Below are 26730 nucleotides of genomic sequence, written 5' to 3'. Positions count from 1 at the left end.
AGTCAGCCTATGTAAGATAAGAACCTTCTAGTCCTTTCGACAGGATCAGTGAGCCCACCGTATGAATAAGATAAGGAGAGGCAAGGAATAATAGAATGTAGGAAGTAGAGGTAATATGAATGAGATAAGGGTCTCCTAGCCCTAGACAGAAGTACCAAGTTCTACATATATAATTAGCAAGCCTTACACAGATTTATCAAGTTATGTATATTAAATTAGTAAACCCTAGACAGGATTAGCGAACTCTGCATATGAAGGGACTGTAGCTCTGAGAGTTGGAAAGGTGTGAATGGGGACAAGGGCAAGGTTGTGAATAAGGACAATGAGGATAATGACATGATGAGACACCGACAGGATACCCCCTGGTCCTCCAAGTGCACAGAAACAGCACGTAGGCAGGCAGGATGACCTAATGCCAAACCTCTCCAGCAGGCAGAAGAATGTAAGGGGGAGGGTATTCCTATACTGAAATTCATTGTATAAAAGTTGGGTGAGCCCAAGTGTATGTGTGTATTCCCATGGTAAGGGGAAGCACCCAACTTTGCATTGTTGTTTAATAAATGTTCTTTGTTCTCAATTTTTGTCTCGAGCAATTTCTGTGAAGGTACATCTATTTCTAACAAATGGGGGCTCGTCCGAGATCACACTCCCTCCACTGACAGAGTGCCCGACGACGGGGGTAGGTGCACCCCAGCTGATTCAGCTGGACTCACGGACGGAGGGTGACTGGTCAGTGGATGAAGCGAGTGATATCCGAGAAGAGGCATTGAGAACAAACAACGAGAGGAAGTTAAGGAAGGGCGCTAGAGATTGCTACTGGAACTCGGTAAGAGGAATTCTACTTGCCTGTTAGTATGGGAAGTGTGGGTAGCAAGGAAGAGAATCCTAGTGAAGGATGTGAAAATCAGATAACCACGTACAGCCCGTTGGGATTAATGTTATCTGATTGTGGTGCGGGAAGAGCCCATGGAAAGAACAAACTGACCACGGTCAGATATTGTTGTATAGAATGGGTTAAAAGCCCAATTAAAGGGAGCTCCGTATACTGGCCAAAGCTCGGATCCGAGGAAGACTGGATGTGTCAAACCTTGAACATCTGGCTCTATCAAAACCAGAAAGATAATCTTGAGAGCAGGGAATATGCAGCCTGCTGGCTCAGGGAACCGTTCAATCAATTGGTTTTGAATGAGAAAGAATGCAAGGACAAGAGAGATGAGGAACCTTTTGTCCCTGAATCACAAGGATGGGATGTGCTACATTCCCTTCCTCCACCTTATGTTCCTCCTATGCCGGCTCCTATCTTTCCTCCCCCTCCTATGCTCTATCCTTCTGCACCTTTCCCTCCTCCCCCACAGCTAGAGAAAAGAGAAGAGAGTAGGAGTGGTATGATGACCCTTCACAAAGTACTCGATTACCACCTCTATTGGCAAGAGAGAGAGGCGACTTTAATTTAGAGCAGTGTGAGACCCTCCAGGAAGAAAGGGTAGAACCCTTTGATTCATTTCCCAGAGAGCAGGAACCTAGACATAATAAGCCAGAAACTAACAGGATGAGACCTTTACGGGAAGTTCCCATGGGAGGGGGTCTCGGTTTTGTAAATGTGCCCCTAACTAGTCCAGAGGTGTGTAATTTTAAGAGAGAATGCCGAATGCAAGCCAGGGAGACACGACCTTACGCACTGATGTGTTGGAATATAGGGGTTAATTAATCATAGAAAATATGTAGAATATATGCTTATGTACTATTCAGTTTGTAGACATGAATCCAGTACTATGTAACAATTTAATATTTACCTCATGGTGAAGGGAAAGAGTAATGTAAGTAAGGGGCAGCCACAGTATGTAGCAAAGTTGGCTGATTACAGTAGGTTTAGAATTGTCCACTCCCGAAATACAAAAGAGAGGAAATGTATGAAACAATTTAGTAGGAATGTTAAGGCAAAGGAGGTGTTGATTAGCACAAACAAAAGAATCCTGACAGAGACTGTCAGAAACAAAGAGAATGGAATCAGTAAGAAGCTAAGACAGAAGGAGGTGTTTAGTAGAACAGAAGAATATGGCCAGATGAGAACAAAGAAATAATTAGAAATATCTGGGATATGAATTGATTTCTGATCAAAACAACAGGATATTCTGACCTTGAGGATTAAAAAAAAAAGGGAGCTCTACACCCCAGATAACTGCAGAGCAGGAAATTACCTGTGATAAATCTCATGCAAGAAATCTAGCAAAGGAAGCCAACTTTTGTTCTGTATGATAAGGTTGAGACATATAAACTGTAGAGACTGGACAGTAGAGGTCAGTCTTGGGGAATAGCTCACTGTGAAGGTGACCTATGAACTAACGATTGAACCAGAGCTCTGTTAAGTTTTATTCTTATGCTGTGTAATAAACTGATTCTCCTATCACTTAATTTAACAAACACGCTGGACTCAGACGACACGTAGACTAAATTAAGGGTAGGGTAAAGCCAGAGTCCTACAGATGGAAGCAGATTATGAATAGGGAGGGACACGGTTCTCAGTCAATACACACTGTGGGGCTGCACGGAAAACCATCGGTAAATTTAAGCATAGGACCCCACAGTGACAAGATGACCTTTTGAGTAGATTCTGGGGCAGCCCGGTCTAATATTTTACAACCACCCGAGGGTGTTAAGTTAGAGGGGACAGTGATGATTTTGGGAGTAGGAGGAAGAGATTTTACGGTCCCTGTATTAAGGGATGTAAGAATACAAATGGGAGAAAAGATAATAACAGAGGATATTTTACTAGTTCCCCAAGCTGGTGTTTGCTTGATGGGATGTGATTTACAGGACCAATTGGCTATCGGCACCAGACCACAGGAATCGGGTATCGGGGTTCAATTGTATGTATTAAGCGAGGAAGATCGAGAACTTATAAATCCGAAACGAAAGTATGGGCAGAAAAAGGCAATAGAGGAGTGTTAGATATTCCTCCCCTGCAAGTTACTCTAAAAGATCCTGAACAAGTAATTAGACGAAAGCAGTATCCAATTCCGATGGCTGGCCGAAAGGGGCTGCAGCCAGTAATTGACCAGTTGGTGAAAGATGGTATACTCGAACCTTGTATGTCACCTTTTAATACCCCAATTTTACCTGTCCAAAAACCAGACGGTACCTACTGATTAGTGCAGGACTTGAGGGAGCTAAACAAGATTATTCTCACCCGTCACCCAGTTGTACCTAATCCCTATACAATAATGGGTAAAATCGATCCCCATAGTAAATGGTTTAGTGTGATTGACCTCAAAAATGCTTTCTGGACCTGTCCATTAGCAACAGAGAGCAGAGATATGTTTGCCTTTGAATGGGAAAATCCTTTTACTGGACGCAAGAATCAATACCGGTGGACTGTCCTTCCCCAGGGCTTTACAGAATCACCAAATTTATTCGGTCAGGTCTTAGAATCCTCAAGGATGTGCTGAACAATTAGATCAATCTTTGGGACCAAATACATATACCTGGGATGAGTTAACATCTATCTTTAAAATACTCTTTACTTTGGCATGACCAGGGAATAACCCAGCTTCTACAGATCACACAAGAAGCATTTGTCCAGAGGTCTGAGGATAAGCAGAAAGGAAAGGCTAAGATTTTGATGCAGGCAGTCAAGGGAGTAGTGGAGGAACAACAAGGAAAGGGTAGGGACTGTGTGCCAGCTCCAAACCACACAACACATAGGTTGATACACAACACAGAACTCTGTAACACCTCCCCTGCTTCAAAAAAATTACTCCACAAGAACAAATTTTTAACAAATAATGGAAATATTACATAAATAAAATAAACACTCCATTTATTTTACAATAAATGTCATTAGATTCATATCTACCCAGATTAACATCTTGATAAACAATCTGCTATTAAATTATCTGTCCCCTTTATGTGTGTAATAATTACATCAGACTCTTACAAGAGTAAGCTCCAATTCAATAACCGTCTGTTCTTATTTTTAATTTTAGACAGAAAAACTAATGGATTATGATCAGTATATATTAGTAATGGTTTTTGAGCAGTACAAATATACACATCAAAACGTTGCAACGCTAAACCAAGCGCTAATAACTCCTTCTCAATGGTCGAGTAATTTCAGTGATGGTCGTTAAACTTTTTTGAGAAGTACAAAATAAGATGTTCTACTCCATCACCATCCTTCTTCGGTAACAGTACAGCATCAATCGCTTCATCACTGGCGTCCACGGCTAAAGAGAATGGCTTTTCAAAATTAGGGAACACAAGTACAGGCTGATGGCATAAAATGGCATTTAACTTTAGAAATGCTTCCTGGCATGCATCTGACCAGATACATTTTTCTTTCCTTCCAAGTAGTTTTGTTAATGGGAGTGCAATTTCTGCAAAGTTTTACAATATCTACGATAGTATCCAATCATACCTTGAAATCTCCAAAAAGCTTTCTTATTACCAGGAATAGGGAATGCAGTGATAGCCAATACTTTTGCTCCAACCAATGCCACCTGTACCTGTCCCTGTTCTACCACATAACCCAGATAAATTACAGTGGCATGTCCACACTCAGTCTTGTGCAAATTCACTGTGAGGTGTGCTTCCACCAGTCTCTGAAATAACTGCTGTAATTCAAGCATGAGTTCTTCCCATGTATCTGTACTAATTACTAAATCATCGATATAGGTTCCTGTGTGCTCTTAACCCTGAATTACAGCATTAATCATTCTCTGAAATGTGCCAGGTGCATTTTTCATCCCGAAAGGCATAACATTATACTCATACAATCCTGAAGGTGTAACAAATGCAGAAATCCCCCTGCCTTTCTCTGTCAAAGAAACACACCAGTATCCTTTTAAGAAATCAATCTTTGTAGGAAACTTAGCCTTTCCCACCTTATCTATACAATCATCTATTCTGGGAATAGGGAATGCATCAGTCTTTGTCACCATGTTTACCTTTCAATAATCTGTACAGAACCTAATTGAGGCATCTGGCTTAGGCACCAAAACACAGGGTGAACTCCAATTTGAACGATTTTCGGATGATGTCATTTTTGAGAATATAATCCACCTCTTGATCCAACAATCTACTCTTTTCCTGATTAACTCGGTAAGGATGCTGCTTAATAGCCTTAGCATCACTGACCTCCACATCTTGACAAGCCACAGTAGTTCTTCTTGGAACATCTCCTTAAATTTCATAAGTAATGTCTTCATTTCTTCCCTTTATGATTTAGTCAAATGCATTAACTTGGTGTCTAAGTTTTGCAAAACTATAGAATTTTCCAGCCTGGGGCTTATCACTTTCTGTGCTCCATGACCTTCCACAAAACTTATCTCCTCCTTACTTTCCTCTATAATTAGCACCTTGGTTGGAATTCTAGTCTCCTTCTCAGTCATTTAGTCAAAGTAAGGTTTAAGCATGTTCATGTGACAGACCTGTGTCTCTCTTCGACGATCAGGCATCTCAATGACATAGGTGACCTGGTTAATTTTTGATTTCACCTTGTATGTTCCTGAAAACTGAGCTCTTAAAGGGTTTGACTGCATTGGAAACAAAACCAATACTTTGTTGCCAGGTTTAATATCCCCAATTTTTGCTTTTTGATCATACTGAATTTTCAATTTGCCCTGAGCAGTTTTTAAATTTTTCCTTGCCATCTCGCAAGCCTGATGTAATCTGTTTTTAAATTTGAAAACATAATCCAACAGATTTGATTGTATATCATTATGTATCCAATAGTAATGGACCCCTGACTTCATGACCAAACACCAACTCAAATGGACTAAAGCCAAGAGACTCCTGAGTTGCCTCTCTAACAGCAAACAATAACAAATGGATTTCTTCATCCCAAACCTTATTATTTTCCATGCAATAAGCCCTCATCATATTTTTCACAGTTAAATGGAACCTTTCCAAGGCCCCTTGACTTTCAGGATGATAGGCAGACGACACAATTTAATGGGCTCCCAATTCATACACCACCTGTTGAATATTCCAGACATAAAATTACTCCCTTGGTCCAATTGAATTTTCCTTGGTAGGCCAAACAGTGTGAAAAATTTTAGAATAGCCTTCACAATCATCTTTGCTTTAATGTTTCTCAGGGGAATAGCCTCTGGAAACTTTGAAGCTGTGCACATGAATGTTAACAAATGTTCATTTCCCGCCTTGGTTTTTGGCAATGGGCCAACACAATCCACTATCACTTTTGAGAAGGGATCCCCAAAAGCAAGGATTGGTTGTAAAGGTAAAGGTCCTTGATTAGGCTTGCCCACCAGTTGACAAGTGTGACACGTTCTACAAAAGTTCATAACATCCTTTCTTAATTTCAGCCAATAAAACTGTTTCCTTATCTTTTCTCTCATCTTCTTCACTCCAAGATGACCTCATAAAGGTGTACTATGAGCCAACTTTAATATTTAATTCCTGTAAGGTTTGGGAATTACAACTTGCCTTACTACTGCCCAGTTTTCACTGGCAGGTATCACTTGTGGTCTCCACTTCCTCATCAATATTCCATCTTGAACAAAGTAACCTACTGGTACAGTTTCAATTTCCTGGTTAGACCGAATCTTATCTCTTATCCCATCAAGATCAGGATCATGCTTTTGTCTGGCTATGAATTCTTCTCTTGACAACAGCAAAGTTGGATCCTTAGGTTTGTCCTCAATGCTCGCCTCCAGTACAGGATCATCACAGATTTTATCTACCTCTACCTTTTTTCTAGACATGACTCTAGTAATTGCACACGCAGGGTAGATTTCCAAATCCTTTTCAGACTCATAAACCAATGGCTTACTTGTGAGTTTCACTGAAGGTATGACTTTACCCTAACAAAAGAGAAACTCCATCCACCGGCAGACTTGATCTTATCCCTATCGTAACTGGGCCATTAGCTAAGTCTGATTTCATCACTATTCTATACAAAGGTATAGGCTCTGCTTCACCACCAGTGCCTTTAATTAAATTCACATCTCCAGCATCGGTCTCCTCAGCAAAATTCAAAACGTTGCTTAATACAAGTGATTGGGCTGCTCCAGTATCCCACAGGATTTTAACTGGCACTTGATTGGATCCTTCTTTAACCGAACTGAAACCTTCAATCATGAATGGTTTAAAAATATCCCTAACTTTCTCACTCTGAACACAGGCGGTTGGTACCACCCCTTTCTCTTTCTTCCTTTTCAGTACAGGACAATTTGCTATTATGTGCCCTGGGTTCTTACAATAATGGCAAATAACACTCAAAAATTTTTCCTTCACCCATTTCTCTTCCTCTCTTCCTTTAACCTTACTTCTAGATTTTCTTTCTACTCTACTTGGATTAGCAGCAATATTCCTTTGAAACGTTTTCCTTGGTGTCCACTTAGACTCGTGGGTTAAAGCATATTCCTCTGCGAATTTACCCAATTCTTGTCAAGTTTTTATATTTTTCTCTGCCAAGTACACTTGAATATCGTCAGGAACACAACTTTTAATCTCCTCAATCAGAATGATTTCCCTCAATAAATCAAAGTTATTTTCTACTTTCATTGCGGCACACCACCGATCAAAACACACAACCTTTTTATAAGCAAAATCCAGGTAAGATTGGGTTTCTGCTTTTTTTAAACTCCTGAACTTTTGTCTATAAGCCTCTGGGACTAGTTCATAAGACTGGAGTATAGCCTACTTTACAAATTCGTAATCAGCTGCTTGTTGTACAGTGAGACACGAATACACCTGTTGGGCTTTCCCTTTAAGAACTCTTTGTAGCAGGAGTGATTACTCGTCTGGTGGCCATTTTAGATTTACAGCTACTTTCTCAAAATGCTGAAAATACTGGTCTAATTCAGCTTCCTCAACTGGAGGAACTAACCTCACTTCTCTACTGACCAGAAACCTCTCCTCCTGACCAGCACGTGGGTTTTGAGCTTCTCCCTGGGTTAGGGTCAGCTTTAATTTAGCTAGTTCTAGCTCATGCTTCTGTTCTTTCTCTCTCTCCTCCATTTCTGCCTGCCTTACTGCTTCCCGTTCGGCTTTCCTTTCTGCCTCTCTTTTTTCCTCTAACTCTAGTTTTCTCAAAGCCAACTTTACTTCCTCTGACATTTTCTCCTTTGGAAACTGTTCTAATGCAGCTTCTTCAAATACCCCCTTTCCTACATAGTGCTTAACAATCTTTTGGACAATTTCCTTTTTTTTTCATCCCAGTTCTTACTCTAAGAAGTTTTAACTTGCCAACTATAGCCATCAGTTCTGACTTTTTAGCCATTTTTAAATTAACCACTGAAGGGTTCGCGATGAACTGGTCAATATTCCATAGTTGTTGGTTTTTCTGTTGGTGATTTATACACTCACCGTTTATTTTTAATTTCAAGCTGGAGGTTGAGTCAAACTCAGACGACTGATAACTAAGCACAAGTCAATCGCCCCTAAAGCTTCCAAACAAGAGTCAATCGCCCCTAAAGCTTCCAAACCACAAAGAAGGCAGATCACACAGGGGTAAAGATGAACAATTACTTTATTAACAAAAATTCACCTTCAAACTTTAATTCAAAATCCCCCCTTTTATAACAATGCACACTGTTTACTATGCAAATTTCTATAACAGTGTAAAACTAATAAATTCCCCAGCCTAAATATAACATATGTAATTAAAGTTTTAGTGATTTTCCAACCAGCCCACAGAAAACTTAGACACAAAACAAATACAAAACACACAAGACTCACAAAACTTTGAACTCTACTGAAGCAAAGATTATAAACAAAATTCAGTTTGTTTGGTAAACTGAAGCCAAAAGACCTTAGAGAGAGAGAGAGAGAGAGAGAGAGAGAGAGAGAGAGAAAACAAAATTCAAAGTTGTCTTGTGTTCCTTGCAGAGAGAGGAACCACTGGTTTGGTCCAGATCCTTCTGGCTGCCTTCAGAATGTTCATCCTTTTTGAAATCCCAACATTCTAAACTGAACATCAGACCATGACTCATGCTCTGGGCCACCTTCCACTCCACAGCATTCAAGTCCAGAAATTTTTAGATCATTTTCTGCAAATGCTCAGTCCGTTTCCCACTCTCTCAGCAGTCCACCTTCACCTTGGCTTTCTAAGGCAAACTCACTTTTTAACATAAAACCACACAACACATAGGCCAATACACAACACAGAACTCTGTAACAACATATATCTTGATAGCCATAATAAAAGCATATATTACTGTAATATGGTATCTCACAATGTCGAAATTGCATAACGCCCTATATCATTGGACGTATTGTATACTTTAAGCGACGCATGATATATCTATCTATCTATATATATATATATATATATATCACACACACATACATATGTATATATATGTGTGTATTTATACATGTATGTTTTGAAATGTTTTGCATTTCTTTTAAAGTTTAATGAAATTTGTTTTTTTTTTCATTTTTAACAAAGGTGTGTATAAACTGTCTCACATGAACCAGTTTTCAAGCACACTTTTCATATGACTGTCACTTTTGTGGATTTTGTAACATCTATTGCTTAATTTTAGGAACTGAATAAATCCCATTTGACACCTATTTTTAATTTTGTGTTTTGTGTTGTTTTTCTAGATGTCCTCCTTATTTTGTGGTTTTGGAAAGCAATCGGAGACATTTACTTTATAATCCACCATTTAACAGCTCTGTATGCCTACTACTATGTTCTGGTGAGTACTGTATTTGGCAATAGTATTATTTGTAGGCAAGAACGGACCAAGAGGAAACAGCCACATGCTTGTGCTTCAGCCAGGGAGATGTTGCTAGGTGTTCAAATGAATAAGATAGTATTGAGACAATAAGTAATTATTATTTCAATAAATTTGTATAATGATTCACCCAGGAGTTGCATTTAGAGTTACAATTCTCTGAGTCCTTGTTGGGTATCTAAAATTGTGGTCACGTGATCTCTGTTCTCGTGGGAATGAGCATTTAGATGCTCGCTTGTGCACAGATCCTTTCATTTCACAGACAATTAAATCACTAGTAGTTAAGCTATGAAGTAACGTGAGAATTGCTGAAAGCTGTCCTTCAAGACATGGATGCCATATATTTCATTAACAAGTTGCTTTCTATAATTCTTTGCCCAACCCAACTCTGTGGGTTAACAATGATGGTAGAAATTGGGTCATAATCTCAAATTTTTAGGTCTGAGCATTCAGTAACATGGTTGAAGTCAATATTCCATCACTTGTAATTAATAAAAAATCCATTTCTAATTAGGTAAATTGAGGCCTTGTTTACCATAAGCTGTAAACATTAATGTTTACTATTGATTTTCGTGCTCGTTTTCAGAATTCCACAATATTAGCGTAAGGTATTTCTGTTGCATCCTGTCCATCTGACAAGAATTCCCAGTGCATTCTGCTGATGAACTTACTGAGTCTTATGTACAGCTTTGGTCAAAGTTTTAGACACAATAAAAGCACATTCACTGTCACCAGCCTGCCAAAGCTTTTCAATGGACATCTAAGAGCTGGTGCTAAAGTTGGGGAAAGCAGTTGCCTAGAATAATCAATAATGACCTGGCAAGGACTTTGAAAGATTTTTTATGTTTTCAGCCAATTTTCCATTCCCCTCTTGTTTCCCTAATGGAACCAACCCATTAGATTCCAACCAGTTTGTTTTCCTCACTTGACTGGGAGTTCCCACAGAGCCATCGGAGTTTGATGGCAAAATTGCCAAGTAATGCTTGCAGCAAACTGGGAGCAATGACATGGAGAATAACCTTTTTGACCTAGTCCTCACTAATTGCCACCAATTCTTCTGTCGATGGCATTGCCAAGGGTTTGACCTTTTTACTGAGGACACCATCCATTGTGGTGCTAAGTGGAAGTTGTATTAATAAGGGCTTGCAAGATATTATTGTTTTGTCATCCAATATGACCTTGGTTCCTCCAGATAGCCAGTGTTGTTACAATGAGCAGTGAGGAACAGCAAGCCAAGAATACCAAGTTGTATAACTAAAATTCAGATGTCCTATATGTCAAGTACAGTAACAATGTGCTATAGAATAAGTTAAATTAGCCTCCCTCAACCATGAGATTCTAAAGTTCTGTAGAACTGCTACATCTAGCATCAAAGTTAGTGATAATTAAACACTAACCTGAGAAGCTGTTTCCATTCACGGTTTCTATCGTGTTTCACTTTCTGAGGAGCTGCAAATAAGCTTGAGCATCAGGTTAATATCAGGGAAAAATAAGTCATTCCATTTTATGACAGAGGGAAGCTTTTGCTCAATAAGATCAAGACATGAGTCAGAACTCGTTCCTGTGGTGTCGTCAGGCTAGGAAAATTGCTCTCCAACATCCACAGCCATCTCCTTTAACTAAAATTCTGATTTCCCGTCGACTTCAATTTTCCTTGGACTCCTTGCCATGTTCAATTGATCCCTTAAAATAGGTGATCCGAGAGATTACTAGACTACATCCAAAATGAGTAGGTTGCTTCTTCATGAACAAGGGTTGTTCAATAGCACTGTTCACATCTATTCACACTAATGGTGCAGTATTTAATTGAATGGGTTTATCTTTTTTATGGCAAGATGTACAGAAGAAACTTTCCCACTTTGTTGTGTAGATTCTGATGTGATTCTGCAGGAGCAACTTGGCTCGGGCTACGGTTGCACATCAGGAGCTCATCTATTCAGCTTTCTCACCTCTTGAGTCAGAAGGATGTGGATTTGAATTTATATTTTTCAGTGCTAATCCAGTATGACAGAGGGAGACACCTGCACTGGGATATGTTTTCTTTTAGGTGAGACTCAAAATTGTAAGCTTATTTGCCCACTCAGGGAAATATAAATAACCTTGCGGCACTGGTTGGAAAGATAGTCGAGAAGGTCACCCTTGTGTCTTTACCAATATTTTTCACACAAGCCATTGATCTGCCTATTGTTAACATTATTGAGACTAGTGATATGAATAAAGCCTTCTGCTATTTCTTGGTTATTTTAAGAACTCGACTATAAATGCGATAACAAGTCCTGTAATTGATTCGATGATTCTTCTTGTCAGTTCAGTAATGGAGAAGAACACAATTAAATTTCATGCTCTGAGAATTAGATCCTTTGATTAAAGCTGCAGAAGTGTTGGCTGAAATTGGAGTGATATCCCCTGATCTTTTTCAAAATAGTACTGAATTAATTCTCTTTTGCATTTTGTAATGAAGCATTGCATTTGAAACTGAATTTTGGGGGTTTAGACTTCCCTTACACTTGTTATGAATTGTGCAAGAATGGGGCAGATGAGCAAGGGAGGAGCAGTAAAACACTGAAGGGCAGAGAGCCTGAAAATTAGGAAAATAATTATTTTGGTGAAGTACAGAGACAAATAGTGATGGCAGCCAGACCAAAGGAGGAAAGTTTGAGGAGAAATATGGTTTCTTTGTTCAAATGTTTGAGGTATCCAAAAAAACACTATTGTTCAGTTTAGAGATTTGTACTGAGCTTCTATGCAAAGTGAAAGGAGGAAAATTTAGGGGAGGCATCAGGGGCAAGGTTTTCACAGAAAGAGTTGTGCATGCCTGGAATGCCTTGCCAAGGGTGGTGGTGGAGGCTGAAACATTTAGGGGCATTTAAGAGACTCTTGAGAACTTGGATGAAAGAATAATAGAGGGTTACAAGGGAGGGAGGGTTTAGTACTGTTTTGGTGGTGATATATAGATCAGCATAGCATCGCGGGCTGAAGGGCCTTTACTGTGCTGTATGTTCTTACCCCATATAGAAACTCTCGTTTTACTTTAAAACTACCTTTTCTGGTTTTAAAAAGTGAAGTTTAAACCATCAACGGTGCTGAAACGTAACCTGTATTTTAAAATATTGTGCCAGATTGGAATTATGGGAAGTCACTTTGGCTTCAGGCAGCTTCTGGCAGTTCTCTCTTGGTCCAAGGTTTTGGGAGATTTGCATCACTAGTTAGATGACTTTTCTCACTCTTTAGTATTTTTGCATGAAATATTTGCTTGTAATTGGGACTTGCTTCATCTGTCTTTAAGTATTGTAATTATGCATGTCCTGTACCTCTGTTTTCAAGATAGCATGTGCCTTTATGTTTCACCTGAGTTTTTAATTTTGCTTGTATTGTCATCTCGACAGTGGAAGACCTCTGGGCCGTCCTAATTTTGTTTTCCCTGCCATTCCTTTCAAATGTTTTGTGTGTGGTGACAGTTTATGCTGTAGTTACTCAGCAGTAGGGACTCATTTCCAAGGGGCGCCTTTCCAGTGACACTGAACAGTTTCTGAATTTTTATTCCCTTTTCCCTTTTGTCTGGATTACTAATGCTAAAATGATGTACACTTGAAATGTTTGGCTCAAACTGATGGAGATACCAAATGATTCAAAGGAATCTTAGAAACTTTTTTTTTGTCCCAGTAAGTCACTAACACCTCTGAATGAGAATGTTAGCATGGGATAAATCGTAACTCTTGATCTTCCATTGTAATTGGATGACTAGCTTAGAAGTATTTTAAAGACACTCAGTGAAAAACTGTTCTATTGATAAACTTGATGCTGATGTGTTTAATTTTTGATGCATGAATAAATGCAGCTTTATCATTTTGTTGATCACCAGAATACTATTTGGAATTGAATCCACGTTAGCAAACCAGTAATAACCCACTACCACCGTTCAGTGTGAATAAAAACTTTAATCACTCAGCATCAATATTGCTGAATTGTAGGCTCTGAATGCTGTTACTTTCAAAGCCCTTTGCCATTGGTGTTTGCAGATCCATTGTTTCTGTGTGCGGGCATCCACTTTTTAAATTATGAACCCAAGCCTATGAATTGGGAAGCAACAGGGATGCAGTTTGCAGACAAGTATTGCACTCAGACCTGTCGACGTCCCTCCTAATTTTGCCCTTCCAACTGAAGCCAGTTTTGTTTGCTTTTAACGTTGAATTTTTCATTCTTATTGCTAAAGGAAAACGTCCACAGTTCACTTCTGATCTAGAATTTTTTTTTCTTTGCATTTTAAAAGCTATCTTGCCAATATTAAACAAACAAACAAAAAAGAAACATTGTGCCAAGTATGTTTTCATTTTATTTCAAACATAGAAAATGATGGATTAAACCTCTTGCCAGTTGTTTTTAAAGACAAAGTCCCACTTTGATTGCAGAAAATCCTAAATTAACTGAATAAGCGTTTTATAGCATAATAGAGAACATCATCTATTACCTTCTAAATGATCAAATGTGATTGCTGATATTTTTGTGCAATGGAAATTGGTAACCACTTGGCTGTAATTTCTTGAAAGCATCCTCTGTCGTTCTCCCTGAATGTTGTCATGTGTGAATCTGTGGAGGTGACTGTGGACACAGGTGAAACTTGCCTTTTGTGTTGGCTTATCTATGATTCTTATCCACCAGCAATGGCTTCTGTTTTCCTGGATTGTCTGTGCCAATTATAGTCTGCAGTCTGTAATTATTTAACTTTGTCCTACTTTCTGTAACTTGGCTAACTTAATTCCTACATTCTTTCCCAAGCTAAAAATGCAAAATTACAAAATGATGAGGAAATCAGTTTACCTAGTGAGCTTTTGTGCCTCTTTGCCTGCATTTAGATGCTATTGCTGTATACTGAACAATTGTATTGTCTAGTAATAATATGGACTTACCAGAATGTAATAACACTGGCATACAGTGCTTCAATCTTAGTTTTGAATCTTTTCATTGCCATTATTTTTGAGTCCATAAAACTGTAAGTACGCTTTTAAATATTCACTCCAGGTAACATGAATTCTTCTCTCCTCAGGAGTAAAGGTACATTTATTGTAAACAAGTTTTACTGGTATTTATTTTGCTGAGTGTAGAAAATGACAGCAGTTTAAACGTGTATGTCTCATATTACACAAGTGTGCTTGTTTAGATACGTTTGTTCAATTAGACCTTCTTTTCCACAATTTCTAGCTTGAAACTCGAAGATCTGATCCTAATATTTGTTGGAACTTGTTTGCAATGAGTTGCTTCATACTGCTTGGCAGTTGTAGCTTGCTGACAGACCAAGTTCAAGTTTATTATCATCTGGCTGTACATTTATACAGTCAGATGAAACAGCATTTCTCTGGGTTATGATGCATACATATTCTCACTCAGATGCCTGCTTCAAACTCTGAGGTTGTTTTTTGGGGTTGGTGGAATGGAGAGGGAGGGGAAGATCATATCCTGTGATGCCCCAGTGTAGAATGTAGTCCATAAGATATTGAAACAGAAGTAGGGCATTTGGCTCATCATATCCACTCTTCCATTCTATCATCAGCTGATTCTTTCTCCCAGTCAACCCCACTCTTTGGACTTCTCATAACATTTGATGCTCTGGCTATTCAGATACCTATCCATCTCTGCCTTAAATACACCCAACGACCTGGCCTCCACAGCCGCCCATGGTAGCATATTCCAGAGGTTCACATTCTCTGGCTAAAGAAATTCCTCCACATCTCTATTTTAAATGGGTACCCTTCAATCTGAAGTTGTGTCCTCTTGTCCTTGACTCCCCTAAGATAGGAAATAACTTTGCCACATCTTCTCTGTCCAGGCCTTTCAATGTTAGAAATGCTTCTTTGAGGTTCTGCCTTAATCTTCTGAACTCCAAAGAGTACTGTCCAAGAACCATCATATGTTCCTCATATGCTAATCTGTTCATTCCAGAAATCATTCTTGTGAATCTTCTCCGAACCCTCTCCAATGCCAGCATAGCCTTTCTTAAATAAGGATCCCAAAACTGTACCCTGTACTCCAAGTGAGGCCTCACCAGTGCCTTCAACATCACATCCCTGCTCTTGTATCCTATTCCTCCAAATATGAATGTGCACGTTGCATTTACCTTCTTCACCACTGATTCAACCTGAAGTTAAACCTTTGGGGTATCTTGCATGAGGACTCCCAAGTCCCTTTGCATCCCTAAATTTAGAATTTTCTCCCCATCCAAATCATAGTCTGCCTTTTTCTCGTTCTACCAAAGTGCATGATTGTATACTTTAAAACATTGTATTTCATTTGCCACTTCTCAACATCTCTGCAGCCTCTCACTTCCTGCCCCTCCACGTATCTTAGTATCATCTGCAAGTGTAGCCATAAAACCATTTATTCTGCAATCCAAATCATTAATTAAAAGTGTTGCGACTGCGTACTTGCCTTTGTTACAAAAGAAGTGGCCCCAACACCGACCCCCATAGAACACCACTAGTAACAGGAACCCAATACCCAACCCGAATAAGATCTCTTTATTCTCACTCTCTGTTGCCTGTCGATTGACCAATGGTGTAACCTTGTTCAATGTGCTCTTGTTAAGCAGCCTCATGTCAAAGGCCTTTTGAAATTCCAAACATCCACTGCATCTCCTTTATGTAGCCTGCTTGTGCTTTCCTCAAAAAATTACAGTAGGTTTGTCAGGCAAGATTTTCTTTTATGCTGACTTTGGCCTATCTTCCCATGCACCTTTTGGTAATCCATAGCCTCATCAATATTATCTAACAGCACAAGTGACTTCTCCCACTGAGAATTTTTTTCTAACCTTTTAACCTGCTCAACTGTCCAGTCCCATCATGATCTACAGCTGTAAGAAATTGTCAAATTAAGTTTCCACGCTCTTCCTGTTTTGTTGTCTTCTCTTTCTGAGGGACATTCCACTCATCTGATGTGAGCTACATTGGCTCGCGTCTCTGCAGAACCCACATTAACTCAATTTGCCACGTTTTCAAGAATTTCCACTTAAAATCAACCCAAATAAAATAAACTTCTCAAGGGTAAGCCAATTATTTGTTCATCAGTGGTAATTTGGCAAACATAACCCTTGATGATAATGCGAAGATTTACTTATAATCTCAGAAAAATAGAACAGCAATCCTACACTTAGCAAGAAGTAGAGAAGGCCTCATCGACTAAATGGATTGCATTATTTTTATATACAGATACTGTACCTGTTTGGAATGATTGCTGCTGAGATAATTGGAGAAAATGTAGGGAATTGAAATAAGAAAATAAGAAACTGGAGTCATCTGGCCTGTTGCACCTGCTCTGCCATTTAATAAGATCATGGCTGATCTGGCTGTGGACTCGGCTCCAGTAACCTGCCCTTTCCCCATATCCCTTAATTCCCCCACAATGCAGAAATCTATCCAACAGTGCCTTCAATATATTCAGCGAGACCTTCCTGAGGAAGGGAATTCTGCAGACTTGCTACTCTCTGGAAAAAGCACCTAAAAGTAAAAAGTGTTAATTTTGGGCACTCTCCAACCAGATGGCATATTCACCTTGACTTCTCCTGTTTCTGTTTGACGACTCCCTGTTCTTCCTCTTTTTTAAAAATTTTATATCTTTTTATAGCTTCTTTTACAGTCCCAGGCGACTCGATCTCCTTTGATAAGCCAACCCCCTCATTTTTGGAACCTCCTCTGCACCATCTCCAAGTTGGAGAGACCCCAGAAGTGCACACAGGGCCCCCGGTGCAGCCTCAACAATACCCTGTGTAGTTGCAGTAGACCAGGGGTGGCCAGCCTTTAAATTTTTAATTTAGACATGCGGCACGGTAACAGGCTATTTTGGCCCACGTTCCCATGCTGCCCAAGTAACCTACACCCCGCCCCCCCCCCCAACTACGTACTCGTGGGCTGAAATGGCCTGTTACCGTGCTGTATGTCTAAAATAAAAATTAAAAGGTTGGCCACCCTTGCAGTAGACCCTCCCTGCAATGAAGGACAATGTTCCACTACCTGCAAATCATGCAAAAGCTCTCCCAAGAGCTGTAATTCTTCACCATTCAAATAATAATCTCCCAGGTGAGATCGTTTGAAAGGCCTTGACTGAAATCTATGTAAGCCCACATCTACAGGGCTGCTTCATCAATAAATTTTGTGACCCCCCTTTGGGGAAAATAAAATGCAATCAGGTGGATTGGATGGGACCTGCTCTTGAAACTTTAGTGCAGGTGTGCATCGATAAAAAGGAGGAGTTGAACACCTTTATTTATGGAGACTGGCAGTAGAATTTCACATTTCTCTTTGAATCCTTTAAGTCTGTTTCATTTGTCAATGACAGTAAAAAGTGTTAATTTCGGATCTCGCCTCTACATTCTGTCTCCGCCCACAGGTTGTCTTTGTGGCTCCTCATGGGCACTATTTTTATTCTGGTTAAAAGCCCCTTTGATCCACTTTAATCCTGTTGGCCAGTGATATTTTGTGAGCACTGTTTGCATTTCTAATCTCTTTCCGAAGTGTCTCCTCACAACTTGTAGGCCCTTGACAGGCCTCCCTGCCTTGCAATTGCTGTACCTCCTTTCTTTTTTCCTCCTTCCTCAACCTTCAATATCCCTTGATTCCTGCACTTGTTACCCTTGGCTCTCACCCCTTATGGAAATGTGTTGACCCTGAACTCTAGCGATTTCTTCTTTTGAATGCTTCCCACTCATAGACTTGTAAATAGATGGCAGGTCCTGTCTCATTTCAATGAAATTCGCCCTTTTCCTATTCATGTCCTGCGTCCAATTTAAGGCCTTTCTTCCTACTCCTCCATCTTTTTCCATGACCCTCTTGAAACGTACAGAGTTTTGGACAGTATCTCCAAAATGCTCTCCGACTTGCATTCCCTTTACCCGCCTGGCTAAATTCTCCAAGATGAAGCCTGGTCATGTTTTTTTCCTTGATGGCCTCTCTATATTCTGAGTCAAATATCTGGGCTTTTAAAAAAAATAAAATAAAATCTGCACCCACTGAGACCTTTATGCTCAGGCAATTTGAGTTAATATTCAGGGAGCTAAATCCCCTTGTACTACAGACCGATTTTTATTTCATTTCTTTTTTTATTTGTGTACCTGTTGTGCAAATTTAAGATTCAAGATTCAATTTATTGGCATGTTATGAAGACAATGCAATATCTCATGGAATTTATTTTCATCTGCCCTAAGGCAGACAGATTCGGCATCAGCAGAAACTGCCTGAAACACTTCTTAAAGTCAGAGAAAGAGAAGCAAAGGAGAGTTCCCGCAGAGACACTGAGTGTCCCTTCATTTCTGGAAAGATTGAATTTACATGGCTATTGAGTTTTCCAGCTAGCTATTTATAATTTTAGTTACTTGGTAACTAAATAATCTTATTTCAAGATTTGCTGAATTATAATTTTAGACAGATGGAAAACTGCAAAACGCACCTGCCAGTTACTTTGTTGCTGTGATGTCTATATTTCAGACACTTCCATTTCTGTTGTTCATGCTCATTCATTCACCTTTGATCTTAATTGAAGATGCAAACGCACCATCTCTTCACTTAACCAAATTTCTCCACCCCTCCGCAAAATCTCCATTTCATTTTTTTTTTGTAAATTCACCTTGGGTGAAATCTGAAATTGGATCCTGAGCTACTTCAGAGTGTTAACAGGCATTCTGTATTTTTGCTAGTTAAAATTCCTTAAGCCGGAGACAACAACTGCTGCCTGTGGTTACCAGCCACTTAGTTGACTTTTAAGCTGCCGCTGGCAGAAGACCTGTTTATCACCAACACCAAAATAAATTGCATTTAAAGTTGTTTTATTTTTAAAATATATTTATTGATTTGGTAGAGAGAAGTATTACATGTTATAATTTGTCTACATATTAGTTACATAACTTTTATATAATACAATATAGAATGTGAATCATATTGATTCATACATTGTTTGCACACGATGCTTGAATAAAGTAGAAATTCTCATATAAAAACTTCACCTCATATTCTAATACAGAACAACTCAGATTATCTGAAATAGACGGAATCGGGCCTATGTCGGATAAACGTTTTATTTTTGGATAACTGGTCATTTTTTTTAAAAGCAGCCCAGTAGCAACAGCAAATCACTTGTTAAAGTGTTTAGACAACAACAAACAATAAGGTAAGGCTTTTTAAGCATTAAAATAATGTTTAATTCTCACCAAAAAAAAATGCTGGCCTCCACCGATCACCGACACCTCCCCACCGAGGCCCAGCTCCTGGCCGGGAGCCCGACGACCCAGCTGCTGCCGGGAGGCCACTCTCCTTGAAGATGCCGGGACAAGGGATTCTTCCAACCGCTGGCGGCTGGGAGTCAGCAGCACGCAGTTTGAAAAGGAGAATTGGAGAGAAAAATCAATAGGTGCAGGTAAAGAAGAAATGGAAAGAGAGGGGTGGGATTTTCCTGAAACGAGGACAATCGTCGTTCTAATTTCACATTGAGTGAATTTTTTTTCAATCTGAGGTTCGTTTGATCCTTTTTAAAAAAAAAAATGCAGATTGGTTCTTTGTTCTTGATCCTCCAAAATATTCTGTATGGAATTACGTATACAAAATATTCCGTATGGATAAATGAGGATTTCTGATTTGTTTCAGGTATCTTCCATTTATCCGAAGTTAAGAAAAAAATTTGGATAAATGAGGATTTTAGAGAACCTGATTTTGGATAATTGGAGTTGTCCTGTATTACGGCATGTTCATTATTGGTTATCTAATTAGACTAATCTCTTCTACTTATAATGAATTTTTTTTACGAAGTAAAAGAAGAAAATGCCCCCATTCTGATCTTATCCCTCCCACTAAATACGAGAACCAGCAAATAATATGTAAAGAATCGAGTCCTGGTTCCTGGACATCAGTCGTGAAACCCCCAAAGCATCCCCATCTATGTATTCAAAGTGTGATAATAGTCATGAATGATTCTGCATTTAAAATTAAATGTTAAAATTCCCTTTGAGTTTTATGCTCTGTATAATTTGCACTCTGTGGAGCTGTACTTTGCTCTTTGCTCCTGACCAAACAGCCGAGTCCTTGGACTTAATAATTTAACTTGTAGCCTAAAAAGAGACCAAATTTGTAACCTTAAATTGTCATTTTGTAAGAACGTACAAGAGAGTCAAGTTTATTGCCATCTGATTGTGCAAGTACAACCCAACAGAACAGTGTTCTCCGGTTCTTGGTGCAAAACATACAGCCACATAGACAGACATAACACACATACAGACAAACAATATATTTGCAGGACAAGTATTCATATATACAAATATTGTTTCATGAATATGATAGTCTCAGATGGATAGTATCAGCCTGTTGTGTATGCACTCACACAGACGTGATGCTTTCTCATCTTTTATTTTTATTAGACTAACCTGCTGATACATAGGGGTGTCATGATGCCCAGCGGAGGGCAGGCTTATGGTCAACACTGCCCGTAGGAAGAAGCCGATCCTCAGCTTGACGGTGCTGGTTCTAATACTCCTGTCTCTCTTTCCCAATGGGAACAACCGAAAGATACCGTGTGCGAGGTGGAAGGGGGTCCTCGATGATTTTGTGCGCTTTCTTCAGACAACAATACTGATAGATCACGTAGAATGGGGCGGCTGGGGGGGGGGGGGGGGCGCGAAGACTCCAATGATCTCCTCTACCACTCCTATAGTGCTCTGGATTGACCTCCGATCCATTTCTCTGCAGCAACCATACCACATTGTGATGCCACAGGCCAGGATGATGTGGAATGATTGCTGGAAAAGTTAGCCATGGATCTCGCTGAGCCTCCTCCAGCTTTGAATAAGATCACGACTGATTCTTGACTTCATTTCCATTTTCCTGCCTGACCATATTCCAAGATTTCTTCATCTGAAAATAAGCCTGTCTTTACCTTGATTAGCCTTAATGATTTGGATCCTTAGCACTCTGAGATACAGAGTTCCAAAGATCCAAGGATGGGTTCTTCTCGTCTCCATCATGACTGGATGGGCTTTTACCCTGAGACCATGTACCCAATATGACATTTTAAGTGCCTATCCTTCAAGGACAAATCAAATCCTTGCCATTTAAACAGATTTTTTGGGATGGGGAGAAAGGCAAGTGTACAGTGACCAATTTTGTTGCTGGAATGAGGTGAACTTAAATAAGATTGCTTTTATAACATTTATTATTTAAGCATTTAAGGATTGAGGAGTGCATATGTGGTTGAAAAATATTGCTTTGTGGCAGCCCTTTGCAGCTCCCCCACGGGGCCTCACAAAATGAAGGATGAACGCGACGATCCAGCAGGCTGCACAAGGCCCACAGCGCTGCCCTCCAATTGGCCACAACCAAAAGAGTTTAACTGGCCTATCAGGGAAAGCGGATCACAAACAGACCAATCAGTGCTGAGAGGGCTTTGACCACGCCCCCTCATCTTGAGAATAAATGAAGGGCTGAGAGCCCAATAAAGCTCAGTGTTAACTACACTCAACTAGGTTCGTGTCATTCTTTCTGGGAACAGTGGATTCTTTCTGAGCTAACCTGCATGCAGCTATAACTTCTCCTGTGCTATAGGCTCCGCAGAGCCATAGCTTGTAGCAGCCAGCTACAGCTTGACAATTTCCTGCCAAGTGTTTGTCGCCACTGTTTGAAGTGCAGAATATTCTGTAGTGATGTAGCTCATAATTTCGCCCACTTTACTACGTAGTTCCCTCTCACTCCTTATTAGATAATCCTTCAAGTTAAACTGATTGTAATCCATCTTAAGCATGGCTTCCGTCCAAAGCCTCCACCCTATTGCAATGATTTATTTCACCTTCGGGTAAAGCGTCTGCGTCATTATAAAGTTCTACTTGTGAATCAAAATGATTTCAGAAACGAGAGAGAGATCACTAGTGTTTATTTTAGATTTTTTTTTGTCGTCAAGGGCTTGATGATGCTAATTTTCCCAAAAATCTCTCCTCCATTATTAAGTTAGACATTGGATCACTCTTGTCCAGCACGAGACTTAGTTTTCTCTGGAGAAAACCCCCAGTTATTTCAACTTCAGCTCTGGGATGTGGCCAATTGCATTACAGCAGTATGTATTGCAGCTATTGTGTAACCCAGTTCAGTCAATAATCAATTTATAGAGAGGTACAAGGAGGCCAACTGATCATTTATTTAGTAAAATCATGGCATCCAAGACCACTGTCGTAATTGACCCCATCACTCTGGTGCCCCTCAGCTGTTACCCTTGGTCTGGATTGCATTCAATGACTGGGAAAACAAAGTCAATAATGTTTAATCCTCTGAATAAAGATATTGAACAAGGTTTATACAATTGCATGTTAGAGCATAGAACAGTTCAGTATAATATGGACCTTACAGTCCACAAAGTCCCCATATAAACTTATTCCAACATCAATCTAACCCTTCCCTACCTCACAGCCCATAACCCTCTATTTTTCTTCCATCTAAGTACGAGTATTTTAAATGTTCCAATTGTACCAGACTCCACCACCACACCCAGTAATGCATTCAAGGCACACATCACTCTCTGTTTTAAAAGAAAATGAGCTGACATCTCCTTTCAACATCCCGCCACTCAACTTGAACAGACGTCTTCTGGTATTGGCTATTGCCTCCCTGGGAAAGAGGTGCTAGCTATTCACCCAGTCTATGCCTCTCATAATCTTCTCTATCTCTGTTCAGCCACCTCCATCACTTTAAAGCGAATACTCCTAGCTCAGCCATCCTTTCTTCATGACAATATGTAGCAACTTTGAAGGGTTGCCCAGTACTGATCGTAACGTAGAAAGCAACATAACTGAAGTTATTGAATTCATTATTACATTGCTCAAGGTCACATTGGGGTTTGTTATTACAGTGGAGGTGGCTAGAAATATATAGTTCGGAGAGGGATGGAAAACGAAAGTGCCAGGCAATAGGAAGCTCAGTGTTACTCCTCTGGACTGAATGTAAGTGCTCTCCAAAGTGGCCACTCAGTTTGCCCTTGGTCGCTCCATTGCAGGGCAGGCTATATTTGCGATCATCTCGCAGTATAATAGTTTGGAAGCAGTGCAAGTGAATCATTACTTCACCTGAAAGGACTATTTGGATTCCTTAAGGCGTAAGAGAAGAGATGATGTTTCTTCTGCAGTTCTTTGGGAAAGTGCTGAGATAAGGGGAGTGGTTGGTGCGGAAGGAAAAGGGATAAATCCCTTTGAAATGCTGAAAGCGAAGGGGAGTGTAAAATGTCTGGTGGTGGAATCTTATGGAAGGTAGTGGAAATTGTGTGATGAGATGTTTTTACTGTACTTAGATTTTGTTAAAGGTTTGAAATCTCATGGTAGAAATCTAGATTCTGTACATGGTACAAATGTAAGTTCCTGGCTTTTACACAATTTTGGCTTCAATAGAACTTGTGCTACGGTCAGGCCAATTTTTGTTAATTGATTTGTTGGTGACTTTATGGACATCAATTAATCATTTGTCTGTTTAATCCACTTGCAGGACAGTGCTTAATATTTTCTTGAAAAGACCTTGCATTTCTGCTGTTTCCTTTGCTCCAAAATGTACGGGGTTGGTGGGTTGATTGGCAGTAACTGGGCGGCATGGGTTTCACGGGCTGGAAGGATTTTCTACCATGCTGCTTCGTTAAAGATGAAAAAAATTTCCACACTCTTGTCGTTAGAATCCTAAAATATTGGCCAGGGAACACAAAGAACAATAGCTGGGATCAAATGCACATGTGAGCAGAGAGGAGGATGACCTAGAGGTGCTAGGTAACCAAGATATTGTCTCTACAGACCTGAGCCTGCAGTGCCCAAGGCAATGGTCATGTAATGGGTCGAGTTGGACATTGGATTTACTGATGTAGGGGCAGACGGAAGTGACCAGGGCATAAAGAGTGTGCACACTGGTGGTGAGGTCTCTTCGAGGATTTGGTTTCACCACAGGCTATGTCGCAACTAATGCTGAGGACTAATTGGAACAGGGCGTGCAATTAAACAGGCAAAAGCGCACTTCTGAGGTAAGTACCACATGCATTGTAACTGGGGAATCGAGTGTATTGTGTGCAGCATTGCTGGTGTAAGGCTTATTCTCTCGGATCGGCGAACCATCCTGTTTAACTTTGGTGCAATTATATAGACACATCCCACTGGTAAGGATGAAAAATTATTTTCTTGGACTATACAAACTAGTTTTCTGTTTATGTCTAACATTTTCTGTATGGTTCAACAGTTTATAAAGGATTATGATGAAAAATGGTGTTGCAGGTAGTCGAAGGGGTTGTAGATCAATTGGGTGTAATTGGGCGGCATGGGCTTCTGTGCTGAAAGGGCCTGTTAACGTGCTGTACATTTAATACATTTTAATTTTTAAAATGTGTAGTTTGAGATACACACAGTCACAGGCCTAGTCCATGAGCCTACACCCAACTTACCAACCCTGTTTGTTTTTGAAATGTGGGGGGGGGGGGGGGGGGGAAACCAGAGAACCCAGAGAAAACCCATATGGTCACAGTGAGAATGTACAAGGTCCTTACAGACAGTGCTGGATTTTAATATGGGCTGATGGAGCTGAAATAGCGATGTGCCAACCATTTCAATCAAGCCATCCTTTAACTCTGGAATTTAATGTAATAGGACAGTTAATGTAGCAGTTAGCGCGACCCTCTTACAGTGTTAGCGATCAGGGTTTGAACACCGTGCAGCTCTGCTTTCTTCCAACCCTTCAAAATGTACCAGGGGTTGTAGATCAATTGGGTGTAATTGGGCGGCATGGGCTTCTGTGCTGAAAGGGCCTGTTAACGTGCTGTACATCTATATTAAAAATTTAAATGTAAAAGATTTAAGTAAACAGGTCATCCTTGTGATGTTGGCCAATGCACTGAGCTCATTTTGGCCATTTGGAATTATTAAGGGCCCAGCGGATCCCAAAACCCAGCAGCAATAGAAATTCACCAAGACAAATGGATATTTAAACAAAAGTAGTTTTTAATTTTCTTTAAACATTAAAATAAAACAAGATCAAACATGATTATTAACATAACCCCCTTCTAATTCTAAGTGCATGTGTATGTAATGTGTATAAGTTCAGAAAATTTCTTTGATTCACAGTCCAATCGCACTCCTTCAAGTTCACCGGTATCAGGAAATTCTTATACTGTACACAAAATTTAACATTTATGAATTTTCACCAAGCACTGGTATTTTAAAGTAATTGGTTACCGCTCAGGAAGGATCTTGTTGGTTTCAGAGAGAGATTTGTTACTCGTTGGACACAGACAAACTGATTCCTCCAATCAGCCACTTCAGTGTCTTGCCGAAGAAACTTGCCCCATCAAATGATAACCTCTTCTTCTGCAGTTCACCACAGTGTTCCTTTTGTTTCCCTTATTTCAGGTGAAACACTCTAGCCAGCCTTTTCCTATTGTATGGACCATAAAGGTTTTCAACAGGCTGAACTCGGAACTCACAACCCGTCTTCAAAATTGGGTTCTAAACAAGCTGCCAGCTTGTCATGTTGCAGGAACCAGTTCTTTCTCTCTCTTTGCAAAATGACATCACCTTCTTAGAACAACCAACTGCAACCAGACAGATTACACACCAGACCCAATCTTCTAAGTCTGTTCATCTGTTGCTTTCAAAACAATGATCTATTACTCCACAACATGTCCAATTAACACCTACTTATGAAGTCTCTATAGGCATTCTTCAAACTTTTGCAAAGGCACCCGGAGCCTAGACTGTCTGGCTTGAGCAGAGCTCTGGCACTTTAAATCAGATCTGTTTTGTGAAGTGTTTGTGTTTGTTTGTGACCGTCATTATCCCCACAATCTATCTCCTTCAAAAACATATCTATATACAATATGACATAATCTGTCACAGAACATGCAGGCGAAAGCACCCAAGAATCAAAGTTTACTTCGTTAACAAAATTGTAACCGAGGCTATGGTTTTGAGCCACTGATCAGGTTTCTGGCTGCAATATATAGACCAATGTGTGACTAGGTTTGTACTCACTGCAGTTCTCTTTGTTCTAGT

At 39.9% G+C, this 26730-nt stretch overlaps 1 protein-coding gene across 2 annotated transcripts in view; it reads left to right on the top strand.

The window, feature by feature from the left end:
• The window catches only part of tlcd4a (TLC domain containing 4a), a 74127-nt gene that overhangs the window by 36943 nt on the left and 10454 nt on the right, over positions 1-26730 (top strand). For both annotated transcript variants that reach the window (XM_069939072.1, XM_069939073.1), the window contains one exon: positions 9571-9665. In XM_069939072.1, the coding sequence (XP_069795173.1) occupies positions 9571-9665 (95 nt within the window). The remainder of the gene's footprint in view (positions 1-9570; positions 9666-26730) is intronic.

Source organism: Narcine bancroftii, chromosome 5 (assembly GCF_036971445.1).
Source record: "Narcine bancroftii isolate sNarBan1 chromosome 5, sNarBan1.hap1, whole genome shotgun sequence".
Classification (NCBI taxonomy): Eukaryota; Metazoa; Chordata; class Chondrichthyes; order Torpediniformes; family Narcinidae; genus Narcine; species Narcine bancroftii.
This window is presented reverse-complemented; position numbering and strand designations above follow the sequence as displayed.